The sequence below is a fragment of the Schistosoma mansoni genome, chromosome 4, assembly GCF_000237925.1.
Source record: "Schistosoma mansoni strain Puerto Rico chromosome 4, complete genome".
NCBI classification, from domain to species: Eukaryota; Metazoa; Platyhelminthes; class Trematoda; order Strigeidida; family Schistosomatidae; genus Schistosoma; species Schistosoma mansoni.
The window spans coordinates 28,073,267-28,090,724 of record NC_031498.1 but is presented as its reverse complement, the minus strand read 5'-3'; the positions used below and the strand labels follow the sequence as shown (position 1 = coordinate 28,090,724).

General features: G+C 35.4%; 1 protein-coding gene across 1 annotated transcript in view; it reads right to left on the bottom strand.

The window, feature by feature from the left end:
• Positions 1-1,658: 1,658 nt before the first annotated feature.
• Positions 1,659-17,458, bottom strand: part of Smp_131100 (endoplasmic reticulum multispan transmembrane protein-related) — a gene marked incomplete at its 5' end in the record, with an annotated part of 24,123 nt that continues 8,323 nt past the window's right edge. The window contains 9 exons of the mRNA XM_018797383.1: positions 1,659-1,900; positions 3,833-4,085; positions 5,836-5,978; positions 7,237-7,476; positions 9,486-9,637; positions 10,955-11,005; positions 12,323-12,401; positions 13,676-13,819; positions 15,483-15,640. Coding sequence (XP_018652430.1) covers positions 1,733-1,900; positions 3,833-4,085; positions 5,836-5,978; positions 7,237-7,476; positions 9,486-9,637; positions 10,955-11,005; positions 12,323-12,401; positions 13,676-13,819; positions 15,483-15,640 — 1,388 coding nt within the window. The 3' untranslated portion in view covers positions 1,659-1,732. The remainder of the gene's footprint in view (positions 1,901-3,832; positions 4,086-5,835; positions 5,979-7,236; positions 7,477-9,485; positions 9,638-10,954; positions 11,006-12,322; positions 12,402-13,675; positions 13,820-15,482; positions 15,641-17,458) is intronic.

Below are 17,458 nucleotides of genomic sequence, written 5' to 3'. Positions count from 1 at the left end.
CAATGATACTATGGAGGAAAAGGAGGAACTACATATTTTCAACACATTTTGATTTTTGTTTAACATTACTTCCGTTTTTAATTCAATGTGATTACTCACTGTACTTTATTTTCAGTGTGAAGTTTACTCAACATTAAATTAAAGTGAACTATGTTTATCATAATATACAGTATGCGATTTCGTTATCATTTCATAGATGTGACTTTTATCTAAATAAAAGTCAAATGGGTGTATAAACCAACATATTTTGATGTAGGTTTGTTCTCTGAGCCGGATGGTTTGGTCGTGGAGCTTTCATCGTCCTTCTGAACGACATCATCAGCACAAACTTCTACCCACTTGAACTATGAATCTTCTCCACCATCACAAACTAACATAGAAATGAGTGTATCTTCGATTAGGGTCAGATTTCTGAGAAAAAACACTAACTTGTGAATGTGGAAATGAAAAGATTGTGAATGAGTTTGAAAAATATTATAAGATGTGATATTTTATTGAAATATATTTTAACGTTAGAATTGGGATAGAATTAGCTTCAGGAATAGTGGTTAGGTAATACATAAGTTAACACTAAACCTTAACGGTTGGAAACTCACAGCTTAACTAGGAATAATAGATTAATCACGCAAAAGCATTATTTGATAAAAGTATGTCATACTCATGTCCTTGAATGAGCGATCAAATTTGAGGTGGCAGATGTTGAACATTAGGGCGAATTTAAAACGTCATCATGGATAGCTTTATGTTGGATACCATGTTTTCACTAGGTCCCCGATTTTTAATGAAATGGATGATGACCATTAAGTCCGGAGAAGTTAAGTTAAAAGTGTTAGAATTAGGAGTTAAGGTTTAGAAGTCATCAAGATTTCCAGCCTAATTTACCGATAGTATCCCCTAACACAATCATATAATCACATTAAAATCTTGAATTCCACGTAAACCTTCCAGTTTTTCTGTGACATAAAGTTCTTTCAAAAAGGCTGCATTCTGATTGGCTATCTGATCAAGCTCAAGGTTACTTAGCCTCTCTTAAGGCTGACATCATAGTACGCCTGCACTTAATGATGCACTCATAAATAATTGTATTTGTACGATGTTTCATTCATTCGCATTTGCTCATTCCTGATTGGTTAGAAACTTTGAAGGCCAGTTTAGCAGTCGCATAACAATTCAACTTTAAAGTATGTGAGATTTATGAATGTAATTCAATTTGAGAGGGATTTACGTATCATTATCGATCCATGCATTCACATTTTGACAGGTAAGATAAAGATATTAAAAGTTTTTTATGGAATGACATCAATTTTCATTAGATTATATCTATAGATAGTTTAAGCAAAAAAAGTGGAGATTTGTAGCTCAGGTGGATGATTTTGATGGAGTTTTATTTTCTGAGCTGGATGGTTTGGTCGTGGAGCTTTCATCGTTATTCTGAGTGACATCATCATCTGCCTGAAGTTCGTGCTGATGATGTCTTTCCAAATAACGATGAAAGCTCCAAGACCAAACCATCCAGCTCAAAGAATAAAACTCCATCAAAAAAAGTATGATTTAAACCCATTTTAAGATAAAAAATTATTACAACACCATAACTACTTTTTTTCTTAACTATTCAACGAGATATTGAATGAACTCAACAAAGAAATATGGAAGACTATGGAAGTATTTAACTTTTTTTTTATATTTGAAATAAGTAACATACAAATAAAAGAGTATGATTAGTAACTGGGATTTATTGTGATTTTTTGTTTCGTGATAAAAATGGTAAACGATTTTGAATAAGTTGGAAAATATCAACTTCTTCATAATAAATTATTGTTAATGTGATGAATAAAAATCCGAATGTAATTGTACCATGTAATATCATCCATAGAATGCCAAAAGAACAACATAAAAAGTGCTAAAAAGGATTAAAGGAATTAAAAATTAAATTAAAATTAGCAGAGCATAACAGTAGATAGAGATTTCACTGAAATCACGAATCGATCAATCTTAGATCACCATTGAAAACCTGGAAACACTAGACGACCATTACTTCGTAGTATCGTATTTCAAGCAGTGCACAACCAGGATTCAGTAGATGAGAATCGAAAGCAAGACGTTCGATCTCGCGAGAACACCTAACATCTAGACCACTGACGCGATATTCAACGGTGTTAATGTTTCACTTCGATTGGTCCATGATACGGAGCGACAAATTAGTGATTACACGTTTTCAATGATGGTCAAACATTGATTGGTTTATGATTTCAGAGAAACTCAACAGTCTCCACGATCCTATTCGCACATATAGACTGGAAGTTCGAAAACAAAGTGTCGATTATTAAGAATGAGTAAGGGCATGGTTTGAATGGAATGACATCTTGGTAACTTGTTGCAACAGCTGATGCATGCTTTAAACTTGAGAAGAGCAGTCAGAGATTATACACAATACTAGGCGAAATTGATATATCGGTTGATATGGTAGTGAATCCACGTCGATTGAGGTTGTTGTGATATGTATCAGAGTAGGGTCCCAAATGACCTAGTACGGCTGAGAGTGGGGAGAGTTAGCTCTCCACCTCGAAATGCTCTCACATGACCACGTGCATATAGCCACTTCCAGGGAAGTCCTACTCACTTCCTTATTGCGGCGGAGGTTTTGTTCACGTAATTGAGAGGACGAAAAATGAATGTCCGGCGCTTTAACCGGGTTGGTTGTGGATACGGAGGATCCTTCTAGGGGAGTGGGAAAACCCTGATTCCAAACCAACTGTGCACATGAGCACCAGGATCCTAAGGAAACAGATGGAGTATAAATCTATTGTTGGTGACCGGCTACCATGGGACTGCATCTCCTTACGTTACTCCACTGCCTTGTGGGTTAGACGTGTAGTTCAAAGGCTCGAGGTATGATCCCCTAGGAAAACCACATACTTCGGTTTTGGTACTCAGAAAGTATCTCTTCCCTCAAACAAATCGAATGATTTATATGGTGCATGTGTATTTGGTGCCTCCTTGTACCAACGTTTATGTGTTCAAATAAAATAATAATAATAATCAAAGTAGGTTGGAAGAAAGCTACGGGTAACCAAACGAAAACTTGGTATCATTCCATCAAGTCATTAACTGTTGGAGTTAGCCATGTCGGTAGATTCAGACTACCTGGCTGAAGTCGGAGCCATAACCATCACCAGTGATTGGACACATTGGTTGACATCCCTCGAAATCGATCATAATGGTGTGAATGCATTTATTTATGGTCTACCATAGATCCTGAATTTCACGATATTTTTATTCTAGAAACTTATTCCACTTGAATTACATTCTGTTTAGTCGTTTTCTTACTATTACTAATACTACTTATGTAGCTTTGGTTTTCACCTTGGCAATTTTACCGATTGATCTGAGTTGGAATATCAACGAAAACCAAGGAGTAATAGTCAGAAGTCATGACTAATAAATTCCAGATATATTTAGAGTGAAACAATTGCTATTCGATATTCTTGGCATTGTATCAAAAAACTGATTAGTGTTAGAAGTGTACTATTGAACACCAATTCAATGGTTGTAATGACTAGGCTTTCTTTATGATACACAGAAATTCTGAATTCGATCTCTGATGGGGGCAATATGTAAGCAGTACATAGGAGTTCCATACTGGGGAGAAACAGTTTTCCACTCCTTATTTCTCAATGATACTTCAACTGAGATCAATCTGTAACGAATAAAACCTGGAAATTACTATGATTTTTTTTAAAACATAAACGAATATAAGTAGTTAATTTCAGTTGTTAAGTACAATAGAAGTAAAAGAAAGAAAAAAAAGAAACACAAACACCTATAATCTTACTTGTGAAACAAAAGTACATATAAGTGAAATGGATAGAATGCACATTTCACTATATGACGGAAACATTAATGACAATAAGGAAATATTTGAGAATTTTCCGATTTCACAGTTTGATAACACGCCGAAAGTCGATGATTTACTACTACTAATACTACTACTACAGCTGCTATCATTATCATCATCCATGTTGTTTTGTTTTTCAATATTCGTTGGTTCATCAATTTTTGCCAAAAATTTGTTAATATAATAAACACTGTCAAAAGAATAATCATCAAAAAAGAAATGGAATCAATATTAATGGCGAAACAAAAGGGTATATATATATATATATATATATATATATATATCAATTCAAATGGTTTTAGTTCACTTCATCACAAACAATCATCTACGCAAGATACTCAATATCTGCTGGTCGGATATCATCATCAACAACCTACTGAGGCACAAAACAAACCAAATTCCAGCTAAAGAGAAAATCAGTATGTGAAAGTCAATGATATCATCTGGTTGTCTATGATTAACCCTTGAAGATTGACAATTAGTGTATTACTACTAGATCAATGACTTGATATTCAGTAGTTCATAATTCCAAGTTCAGGTAATTGTGGACAATGTGGGACCAGAATCTAATGTGTTTTCTGACGGTTATCTCATATAGCTTAAACCTCTATAGATTTTTAGCGGGTGAAAATTTCAGTTTATCTGCTTCTAGTTTCGACTTCCAGATTGTGTTGATTTATATGTATTCCTTTGCTTGTTAAATGTAGGTGCATTATATTGTAGTGAATGAGAACACGAGTGGGAAAAATCGAATGGATTTAAGCACAAATTACAGACTATTTCACTAAATTCTGATAACCGTACAGCAAACAGTTAATTTGCAAAATAATAACCAATTTTCTCAATCTTAACTGTTCCTTCTGTAAATATCAGTTCATCTTCTTTAATTTCATTGTTCATGCATTTTCCCACCAATTGCGCTTCATTTCAGTTCTTTCCTTATCGGTCTTCTGCCCAAATACATTCTATGTCTGACCAACAACATATACTACGTATGTGGACATAAGTAGCTCACAACACAGTATGAGCTAGCTAGGTCGTCAGCTCACTTTTTCTTTTGTACTTATTTCTTACAGCTCTCATCACTCAAACTACTCTGTATGGTCCCCTTAGTATATAAATTACATTCTGACAAAATACGAGTTGCTACAAATCCACGATTTAGATTAAATTTATATATTTATTTGAACACATAAACACTGGTACAAGGAGGCACCAAATACACATGCACCATATAAATCATTCGATTTGTTTGAGGGATGAGATACTTTCCGGGTGCCAAAACCGTAGCATGTGTTTCTCTTAAGGAACCACACCCCAAGCCTTTGAACTACACGTCTAATCCACAAGGCAGTGGAGTAACGTAAGGAGATGCAGTCCCATGGTAGCCGGTCACCAATGATAGGTTCATATTCCATTTGTCTGCTTAGAATCCTGGTGCTCAATAAGGCAGTGAGTAGGAATTCCCTGGAAGTGGCTCTATGCACGTGGCTATGTGAGAGCATTTCGAGGTGGAGAGCTAACTCTCCTCACTCTCGGCCGTACTAAGGCATTTGGAGGCTTGTTTGTCCTGCAATGCGATTGGTTGTTTAGTAAATTTTATAACCAACAGTCGTAGTAGTTCAGCTCGCGTATCAATTCAACAATAGGTTCATACTCCATCTGTTACCTTAGGATCCTGGTGCTCATGTGCACAGTTGGTTTGGAATCAGGGTTTTCCCACTCCCCTAGGTGGATCCTCCGTATCAACAACCAACTCGGTTAAAGCGCCGGACATTCGTTTCTCGTCCTCTCAATTTCGTGAACAAAACTTCCGCCGCAATAAGGCAGTGAGTAGGACTTCCCTGGGAGTGGCTGCATGCACGTGGCCATGTGAGAGCAGGGACTAAAAATGTTTCGATAATAAATACTTTAACAACACATTATATTCATTTTCTTACCTATACAAAATACGAGTAATCATATTAATACAATTGGCTAGTACAAAACCGTATACATTAAATACTGGAACAAAAAACCAATTTGCGCCAAGAAATATTATAGAAAATATTATTAAACGTTGATTGTGACGTAAAACTTCATCCTGTGAAATAAAAAGTGGCAATTATTAAATAAACTGATAAGCATTTCTACTGATACCCCTAAACTGTCTTCCTAGCCACTTCCCATAACCTCATATACCTCTATATGTCAACTGGAACACTAGAAATAAGGTACGAAATACAGATAAAAGCTTTACTTCAAAGTTAGCTTATGCACAGGAAAAAGCGAGGGTGTTTAGAGTTGCACACTACCTTGGGCTTCCGGAACTATACTAAATATAGTAGCAGTATAGGAAAGTATTCAATCCAAACCGTGATATGTAACTCTGCCTTTTCTAGATGCCTCTGTGATGAGTCTATTCAACGCTGATTAGATAAGACGTTCCCAGGAGTTTCTGTGCCTCTAAAGATTTTGATGAGGAATATTTTGAAACTCCACGAACATTAAATTGATTAATGACAAACTGTAAGTCGTTTATTAATTGACGGTAAGTTGGAGATTGGTTTCATTTGTAAGTTGTATTTATCACAGACTGACCTCAGTCGAAGTAAAAACGAAAACCAGGGAGCGTTGGACAATTACTTCGTCCTCGCATAGAACTCTTCAGCATTACGCACTGACGAAATTTTTAGGGGTCGAAACGGACCTTCATATCTCTAGGCAAATGCACAGCCATTAGAACTAACTATTTTTGTAGCGGAATGTTACGATAAACAGATACCAAATTGACCAATTAGTGCAGTCTAAATTTTGCTCCTACGACAACTGAGTCGATAGATGGAAGAGTGGTTCAATGGTCAGGACTTTCAACTTTATGCCATTAAGTTGAGAGTTCGTAGCCCTCCATATACTTAGGTCTGGAGTAACCGGGTAGTATCACTATCCTTCACACCTGAAATCTAGCTCAAAGCCAAGTATATGAATCCATATCTGGTAAATAAGTTGAGATAGATACAACAAAAAAAGGAAACTTGGTTAGTAGTAGCATTTGCCCAATAGTGGTTAATGACTTCCTTAAACGACAACGGGTTTGGGTTTTAACCTTTAATAGTCGCTTCTTTCAACCTAATCTTATGTCAGCTAGTACTGCGCATCAGTGGTGGTTGGGTAAGTGTAAGTCATGAATACACAGTAATCATTACCTATCGAGCTTGAAATTCAGTAGTCCGAAGAAAAAGTCATGTCAGTGATTTGAGCTAAACATTTTATTAACAGTACAAGTGTACTGTATTAATGACCTGTTTCTCTTTTTTCAAATGAGAACAATATACATATATAATAAAACAGAAGAAACTTACTGTTGACATTGCGGAATTCAACAGCGCTTCAGTTGAACCATTCCATGCAAGTAACAAAACATAAGCAGAATATAATTGTAATAAATTGACCGCTACATAATTATCAGCTAATCTGTGCCCAGCGTAAATCATTAATAATAAACGAGAATTAGCTTGAGCAAAAGTTACACCAATCCAAGCTATAAGACTTGAAATACGTAAAGCTGTTTTAAGCATACAAAATGCATCTAGAAGTAATTTCTGCAAATTAGAGAAAATAAGACGGATCAATTAAAAATTATGGTTATGTATACGTCCAACCAACAAGTAAATTCGAGTTACAGCTCTATCAACTTCGGTTCAGGCAAGTGGGTTAATAAGGCCCTACTCATCAGTTTAGAAATCTGGTTTAAAACACATCACTCAAAACTTGTACATACAGAGATGTGGTACATGGGTGAATGAGATTATCACAGATATCACATACGTTACGTTTGATTCTTAATCTTAAAAATAGCATAAAGCAACATTGAATAACAATAAAATGTATGACAGAAATTATCATACAGCTCAGATTATGAAAATTCTTTTTGGTTACCATACTAGGTAACTTGGAAAAAAGATGATCGCTGGGTTGTGGTTAGAGTCATGATTCTTTAGTCCTCCTTCATGGCAGATTAAAACCTATCAACAAAGTTTCAACAAAGTGATTAGTCTAAATGACTCGACACCGGGTGCACTAAGTTAGAATTTTCAGTGTTTGGATATAATCGGCAAGAAATACTGCTTAATCTAGCATTATGGCATGATAGCCAATATGATCAAAACACTAACGCTAAGCTCCTAATCCTAATTTCTCAGGTTAATTTATACTCCTATTTGGAATCCTATAATTCGTTTAAGTTTTCAAGGTTAATTTAGTACCGCTCAAAGGTCATCCATAAATAAAAGTCTTGAGACCTACTCCCAACCAACTGATTAAAAATCCGATAGTCTACAAATTTTGTAAATTCATATAGGTCGCGACGTAAACCATATCCAGATTTAAAATTATTTCTACATGTTACATTTTTCTACCGTCTAATATCCCTTATCTAGAAAAAAACAATCTTTCTTCCCAGAAAGGGGTTTTTGTGGATATTTATAGTAATTTAATAGTTGAATTCATGAGTCAATTGAAGCTAGACCACCAACGAAACTGAACAACAAAGATACAGAAGTATGTTATCCATTTGTCTACCAGTGATGATTGGTGGGAAATGTATCAATCGCAATATGCGAAGTTGAGCCTGAACTGAGAATGCAATGGCCAGGACTCGATCCGGTCAACATCAAAACACTGACAAAAAGTAAACCCTGTTATTAGCAAGAATTAAATCGCTGAAAAATTTCCATCATATTAAAAGAAAAAGATATATAAACGAAGAATATTCTTTTTAATAAATTCACTAGTTTCTACAATTATATATCTAAATATAATAATCCAAAAAATTGGTCAGGTTTTAGACAAACCACATCATTTAAGCAAAGATGGGTAGTGGCTAGCAGTGGAATCCAGGACGCGCGCCACTTCGTCTTATTTGGGACTCATCAGCTGGATGTACCTGCATCTCAGAGTTGATGTTCACTCTGGGACTCGAACCCAGTACCTTTCGCTTCTTCTTGAGTCACAATTTGATCTCGTTAATTAATCCCTTATCCACCTTGACTGTTTTTATATGAGCGTATTTGTGTGCATTTCTTATCCTAATCATCACATGCCTGTAACTTATTTTTGATCTGACTATAAATATCGACTCACGCTTGGTTAAATCGAGTTGGCTCACTCGCATTCTCCATTACGTGTCATTTTGTTTTGCTTCGCTCTCCGATCAACGATTGTATGAAGCACATGTATTCGAAATCCTTTCTCGTATTTGACTTATTTAATTCCGTTATTCACTAACGTGATTGGAGACATGTATATTTCAATAACAATCAACCATACGCTCTAAGTGGAGTGGGTCAGATATAGGGCCACTAAAAACCATACATATTACCTTGGCCAACTTCTGACCTAGCTTAGTTAATAACCATTTTTATGACATGGTGACGTAATTTGGTCAATGTTCATCTTTATAGCTTAAACTCATCTCATTTACACCTTTATTATTATTGTAACACTTGAAAATACTGAGAAATTTATTCAGCATACATCCCTATTTACTAATTCGTACCCAATTCATATTATTCTACATAGTAAGAATTCAATTAAACATGATAAAATATACACGATATGGATGAGAACTTGCTTTATCTTGTTTATTTGGAGAGATATCTCTTTGAATACATTGACTAAACATAAAATGACAACTTTCTTCCAATGGTAAGAAAAGTAGACGAGCCGCTAAAGAGCCCAAATTATTGACAAGATCATATATACCTAGAGAGAAGAAAATCAACATAATTGGGGGAATGTAACGCAGCTCAAATCATCATTGCTGAAAATTTAGGGTCTATGCTTCACTGAGGATCTAAACAACATGTAAACAATCAGTGTGTCATAACTTTTTTGATTTAGCAATTTACATATATGCGTAAACACACAGGCATAGGGAGAAGCGATCGTGATCCGTATGTAAAGGTGGTTAAATACACATGTAAATGGTTAACGAAACAAATGAACTCCAATAGTCTAATAAGAGAATGCGATACATAAACATCCTCTTCTATTGTGAACATAAGCCAATTCAAACCACTTTGATGTGTCCACCTATACCGGCAATATCGGTTTAATATTCAATGAGGAATAATTCACATAGTTTTCCTTATTATCTTTCTATAATCAATGAAGCATAGTTCAAAATGACATGGTAAGATAGTTATAGTAGTATAACATTTGTCAATTACATTATCTCTATGGTACTTTGTAGACTGAAATAAACAAATTCTACATTCACCAACAATTCAATTGCATTGACTATTTTAAACTTCCAATCGATGATTAGGAGTGAAAATAATCAGTCTTTTCTAGTATTTCCGCATCATGTGAGGATTTTCTCGATATTAATGTAAGTCACGAGCATTATAAGCAGAGTTGGGTGGTTAACAGCACTGGCCTTGAGTCCCGCGCTGAACATCAACTGTGGGATGCAGGTACATCCGACTGATGAATCTCAAATACGACGAAATGAGCGTCGTAGATTCCACTGCTAGCCACTGTCCATCTCAGCTTATAAGGAAGATAGATGTTTATCACCTACCCTTATTACATTATATGATTTTATTTGTTTCCGCAGCCATTTAGTTACATGTTCAGCCACTCTAATTCACAAATGACTATTCCTTCCTAAGTATGTATGGCCAAACAAAGGGTGTAAAATTAATAAACACAGTGGGATGTGACGTCCACTTCTAATATCCACGCACAAATACACACGTTGATATCTTACACACAATCGCCTCGACCAAAATTGACCCATTATGATGCTGATTGTAGTACTGTTTAAACTTGTATTCATTTAAGTCCGTTATTGATGTGCACCGAAGAAGTGTTTTATACTACGTTCCAAAACGTTATAAATTTTAATTTTTACTTATTAGATTAGGCAGAATAGTTTTCAGCCCTACTGACCAAAAGCTGAACTGTCTAATTATTAGACACTAATAGTTCAACAAAATTTGTGCGAACCATCGATAAGATAATTTCAAAATAAAGGACAAACACATGTATCCTGTACAAATTAAAATTACTACTTACCCTGATCCGTGAAACTTATCAAATGAAACGCACTGATTAGATATCTTTCACCTGAATAAACCAACAAAAAAGTTGAAATCGTCTTGAGTTTAGCAAAACAGAAAGTTGAATTCTTATTTTGCCTAATCGGAAATATTTCCATAAATAAAGAGTTAGAACGAAAGTAAAAAAAAGTTCAGCAATTATTAGACTGATCCAGAGATAATGAATTTCCAAATCAACGAGACGGGAATTTAATTTAAGTGCTGAAAATTGATGACCCAAATTAAATGTTCATAAGTTAAACATTGTTTGATCACTAGGTATGTTAGGTCCTTCTTCATGACTTACGATATTTTTATTGTGATGCTGAATTGTGCTAATCATCTGTAAAAACAGAAGTAGACCAATTGGGTCCGAATACGTGTAACTTATTGACCAGGAGGTAAAACTCGTGTATTTTGACAACTAAAATGCCACTCTACCAACAAGGTGAGACTTGGGTTGATTGAAGTCAAACATTAATATCGTTGGATACCGACTTAATGGTCTAGGGCTTAAGCGTTTACAGGAGAAACCTGAGGTCCCGGGTTCGATTCCCGCGTGTGAAGTCTTGGATGAGCAATGACGAGGAGTCCCATGTTGGGACGAAACGGTAGTCTAGTGCTCTCAGATTTATATGGTGTTCTAACTCAGATTAGTTTATGAATTCAATAAAATTTAATAATCTTTAAAATACTATACTGAAAAAGTTGAGACTTGATCTGAAAAACAAACAAATATATCCAACTCTTATTTTGTATTTATAATAACTAAGTAGTGTATAACCTGTTACATGAACCTGTACAAAGGTGATTTATGTTAGCTTTATGAATGCTAATAGCCTCAAAATGATCTGGTACAGCTGAGGGTGAAGAGAGTTCTATTTCCATCTCGAAGCGCCCCCATGTGAAGGAGGATTTATATTCCCTGTCGCAGAGGTTCTGCTCTACTCACTGTCTTCATGTAACAATCGGTGCTTTTGGTGAAAGTAAGAGAATGAAGAGTGAATACCAGGAGCTTGAACCAGGTTAGTGGATACGGGTGGCTCAACGGGGGGTGTTGAAAAACACTGACTACAAACCCGTGGGGTACATAAGTATTTTGGTCACTGCTACCACAGGACTGCGTCCCCTGACGTCACTTTTGTGTCTTGCGAATAAGACCTCCACACAAGAGGCTTGGGGAGTAGTCCCTTCCAGTGAAATGCCTCCTTTGGTTCGGGCACCTGAGTAGTATCATAGCTAACTCAAAAATGTTACCACCTCGAAAAAATTGTCTAAGGAATTTTAAGTCACGTCAACGTTAACACATCTTATTTCATATTAAACATACAAAATATCTACATACCTTCTGTTAAAAGTTGTTTCAGTATGCACTGACCAAAAAAGTTCTTTACAAGTTGTAGGCCTTGTCGATCGATAGAATACTTTCATGGTGTAACAAATTAAAAGAAATGCAATTAGTTATATTTTTTAAGTAACTGATGTTAGCATAGTTTTGATAGCATTAGTCAAAGAGGGGCTTCTGAAGTAAAAACGATAGTGACTTTTTTTCTAATTCCAAAATCAGTCTAGAAATAGATTCAGGTACTGTTATAACAGCCTGATTTTCTATAACTAAGAAAATTAGTTCTTAGACTCTAATTTATTATAGCCAATCATAATCAACGTAGAGCCTGGCACAGATGTGTGTTGATTGTAGTTGACATAACAAATTAGCACTAGGAAATATATTTAAAGAAACAAATAGCGAACGAATCGCAAATGTAGCAGCTAGGATAAATAAGAAAGACTGAACGCTGATAGTTTTGCTCAAAAAGAGAATATCGGAAGTAGCGATCTGGAATATAAAATGTGAATAGATTTGTGACATTGTGGATGATTTCAACCCATTTTGTCTAAAGTCTCTAATCATTGATATAGGTTGTCGCATGAACACCGACCAGGTAAACACATTATAAGCAACTTTTATTGTCAGATTTAGTAATACAATGCAACTAAGTTTGGAAGCCGAAACCCGACTCACATGACATAATAGATGACTCATTTCAGAGCATTACTCGTCGTGGCTCTTAAAAATACAAAACTATTACTAGCTTAACACAGGAGCATTTCATCAACTCTGCGCACGTTACTCCAAAAAATTGTCCTTCAATATAATCTACATGGTAAAAAGTATTGGATCGAAGGGAGGCCAATTATAAAACTTATGTACTACTGAGGAGTTCGCAATTCATCAATTGAAACCCGAACTCTAAACGCAAAAGCAGTACGTCCAACCCTTCATCGTCCCTTGGTCCTAATTCTCTTCTCCATTATCTGTTGGTTGTTTTTTTCTTTAAATTAGTGTTTTGTAATTTTAAACCGTAATCAGTTAATATTATGACCCATATTTTTTTTATTTTTTTCTTCATCTCTGTCACATGGAAAATTGTCACTCACAATTCTGACCAGTAAATTATTTTCATCCTCCTATTCTTCACTAACCTCTCGATCATTACGCAACCTCTTCTTGATATTTTAGATTTCGGATCACTTTACGATGTAATCTCTTCCTATTCATCGATAGACTCAAATATATGTCAAGCAAATATCGATACGAATGTACAGCTTAAGTAAATGATTTTGTCAAGAAGAAAGTTCTCTCAGTGAATTTCTTTTCATTTGCCTAAATAATATAAACGCAAGAATAAAAACTAACCCGAAAATAACTTGGTAAAATATCTTTCAACGAAGCGATTCCTGTGATTCCTTTAAGTTTCAATTCATTATTTGATGTTGAACGTGGTATACCATATTGAAAATACAACAAGTAACTTATGAACAATGTTGAACCATGAAGAAGCTAAAAAAATTAAAACGAAAAATGATGGATTGAAAAGACACTAGAACATCCTTGACTACGGTTTATATATACGTTAACATTTTTACATTAGACGGGATTTCTGAACATTGTACATCCACAATGCTCGTCACGAGACCCGAAGGTCCTGAGTTCGACCCCTGGTGTGGTTGTGGATATGTACCACTGAGGAGTCCTCATATACTTCAACAAAACAGCAATCAAGTGTTTTCTGATTTGTATTGTCTGTCTAACCAAGATCAACCCATGATGCAGACTAAAAAGTCCAACGATATTTACAAACTTTAATAATAATACTAGCATTTTAGCTACAACTATCTTCGAAATATTATGACAGTCCACAAATATACACCCAGATAGAGGTTAATATTATAATCATATAAAGTCTGTTCCATAAACGAATGAACTGAGGTTATAAACATGTTATTTCACTCAAAATACAACCCATGTTGTGGGACAATATAAATAGTCCATTTCTTTTTTTATGCTGAGAAACATCCATGGTGAACAAGGAGAATGACGTAATACGATAACAGAATTACGAACCAGAAATTCACAAAAGGTCATTGCCAAATGCAAAAGTTAGCTAACATACAAAATCATACGCAAATACTTAAATGCTTGACAGTCTTTATAAACATTTATTTATTTATTTTCAGAAGGGGTTTTGTGGAGATCTCAGTATTTTTCAAAGTTGAAATCATGAGTCTATTGAAGCTAGACCACCATCGAAAACCTGGAAGCACTGGACGGCCGTTTCGTCCTATTATGGGACTCCTCAGCAGTGCGCATCCACGATCCCGCACTCGCGAGATTCGAACCCATTTAAACAAATATTGATACAAGGAGGCACCAAATACTTAAGCATCACATAAATCATTCAATTTGTGTGAGGGATGGGATACTTTCCGGGTAAAAAAACTGAAGCACGTGGTTCTCTTAGGGGATCACACCACAAGCCTTTGAACTACACGTCTAATCCAAAAGGCAGTGAAGTAACGTAAGGAGATGCAGTCCCATGGTAGCCGGTTACCAACAATAGGTTCATATTTCATTCGTCTCCTTAGGATCCTGGTGCTCATGTGCACAGTTGGTTTGGAATCAGGGTTTTCCAAATCCCCTAGGTAAATCCTCCGTATCCACAGCTAACTCGGTTAATGCGCCGGACATTCGTTTTTCGTCATCTCAATTTCGTTAACAATACCCGTGCCGCAATAAGGAAGTGAGTAGGACTTCCCTGGAAGTGGCTCTATGCACGTGGCTATGTGAGAACATTTCGAGGTGGAGAGCTAACTCTCTCCACTCTCGGACGTACTAGGGCATTTAGAGGCTTGTTTGTCCTGTAATGTGATTGATTGTTTAGTAAATTTTATAACCAACAATCGTTATAGTTCAGCTCACGTATCAATTCCAGCGATCATGTGACTGAAACCATAAAGATTCTCTTAACTAAAATAAATGACGTTCTGATGATCTCATGCATGTCTAAATGTGAAAACGAAAAATTGTACCTACACTGTGGTAGATGCTACTTATGCTGACAGATGTAAGTAGCATGTAGAAGCAGTTGGTTTTCCCCCACCTGAGTTCTCGTTTATTACAACACAACTAAATAACATGATAACTGTTGTTACATAAAACTTACTTGAGGTATACTAAGTGAATAAATCGCATACTGGGATGGTACAGTAAATATTGCAAACATTATTCCAATTGAACGAGCAGTATTAGCAAAAGCTTCAATAAAGATTCTTGCACGAACTTCATGAGATAATTGACAAATAAGCCATAATGGTTCAGTAGCTAATTCAAAAAGACCAGATAAAGCGTATATCATGATAGAGAGGATGTAACGCTGTTCAATAATTGACGATGTAAGATTTAATTCAGAATTTGATTCCTGAATTAGATTACTTGGAGATGGTAGAATGAAAATCCACACAAAACTCAATAGTATTACAATGATGAAACCAATAGGAAGTCTAAAAAATTTGAAATTATTTATTACAATAAAAAATTTCATAGAATTAAACTTACACTAGCCAAGCAAGATTTAAAATTCCATACAATTGTTCATTATATTGTAAACTACACTGAACTGAAGTATGACAATCTTGGTTAATTTCCTGCTTACAACTTTTAATCAGCTGAGAAACATCAACAAAATCTTCATTTATAGGATCAACTATTGTAGTAACCTTTGCATTTGACAATGATTCAGTTGATTTTCTATTATTATTATTATTATCATCATTACAATTGACTACTTGACCACCACGACTAAGACATGCACGACGAAATGCTTCTCTCGAAGTAAATATCAACGTTGAATAAAATAAACCAAGTCGAACATTGACTAAACCTAAACTAGCTGTATCCAGATAACGATAAGACAGACTATTCAATAAGAATGTCATAATATGTAAAATAATTTGAAGTAGAAATGTATAACCAATTAAAGTAAATCCAGTATTGAGAAATTCAGAATCATTTTGATTAGATAATTTAGAAGATGATTTATTAGTAGTATCATTTATATGCATATTAGAATTTAATTTCATTTGATTTGATTCAGTTCGGCTAGTGAATAAATAATTTGAAATGTTGCACTTGATTTGTTTTATTGTATTTCGTATAGTACTATTAGTAGTTAGTGTTTCATTGTTGTTTTGAGCTGGATTAGAAGAAACTTCATCGCTGAAAAGTAAAATTTGAAATCAATGTAATAATTAAAATTTATCAGAAGGGGTTTTTTGTGGAGATTTCAGTATTTTCATAGTTGAAAGCGTGAGTCAATTGAAGCTAGACCACCAAGGAAAACTTGGAAGCATTGGACGGCGTTTCGTGTTACGGATTTCCATATCATGGACAGGGAATAAATTCTCGTAAACGTGTAATGGAAAACGCAAATTATGTAAAATCATTTATATATTTTCATATCCAAAGATGAAATCGTACTGTCGACTGTAATTGAATGTTTTGATAATAAATTGTTTCAGAAGGGGTTACTAAAATCTCCACAAAACCCCTTCTGATAATCATATGCTCACCAGTGACTGGCTCCATGAGATATTTCCTGGAGTTCTAGTGAGAAGCAGTAACCAGTGGAGTTCAACCAGGTCTGTTGGGAGATAGTAACTCACCGAAGACATTGATGAATGGTTGCTCAATTTCGTGGATTGGTTGAAGTTAGACATTAACATCGTTGGATACCGGCTCAGTGGTCTATTGGTTGAGTGCTCTGGCGCGGGACTAGTAGGTCCTGGGTTCGAATCTTGCGAGACGGGATCATGGATGCGCACTGCTGAGGAGTCCCACAGTAGGACGAAACGACCGTTCAGTGCTTCCAGGTTTTCCACGGTGGTCTAGCTTCAATTGACTCATGATCTCAACTCTATAAAATAAATTGTTTCCTTTGAAAAACCAGTACCTCCAGTGATATCGCCTTCAAACAAATGAAAGAATGAGAATGTCATGTAAAGTGTTTCTCATCTACACACACACATACATACACTTATTTTTAGCGACAATATGCAGTGTGAAATACAGTTTCGAAAGATCTGGAATAACATTTTCTGAACTCGAACATTTGTTACAGATAGTAGGACCGGTTAGCGCCCT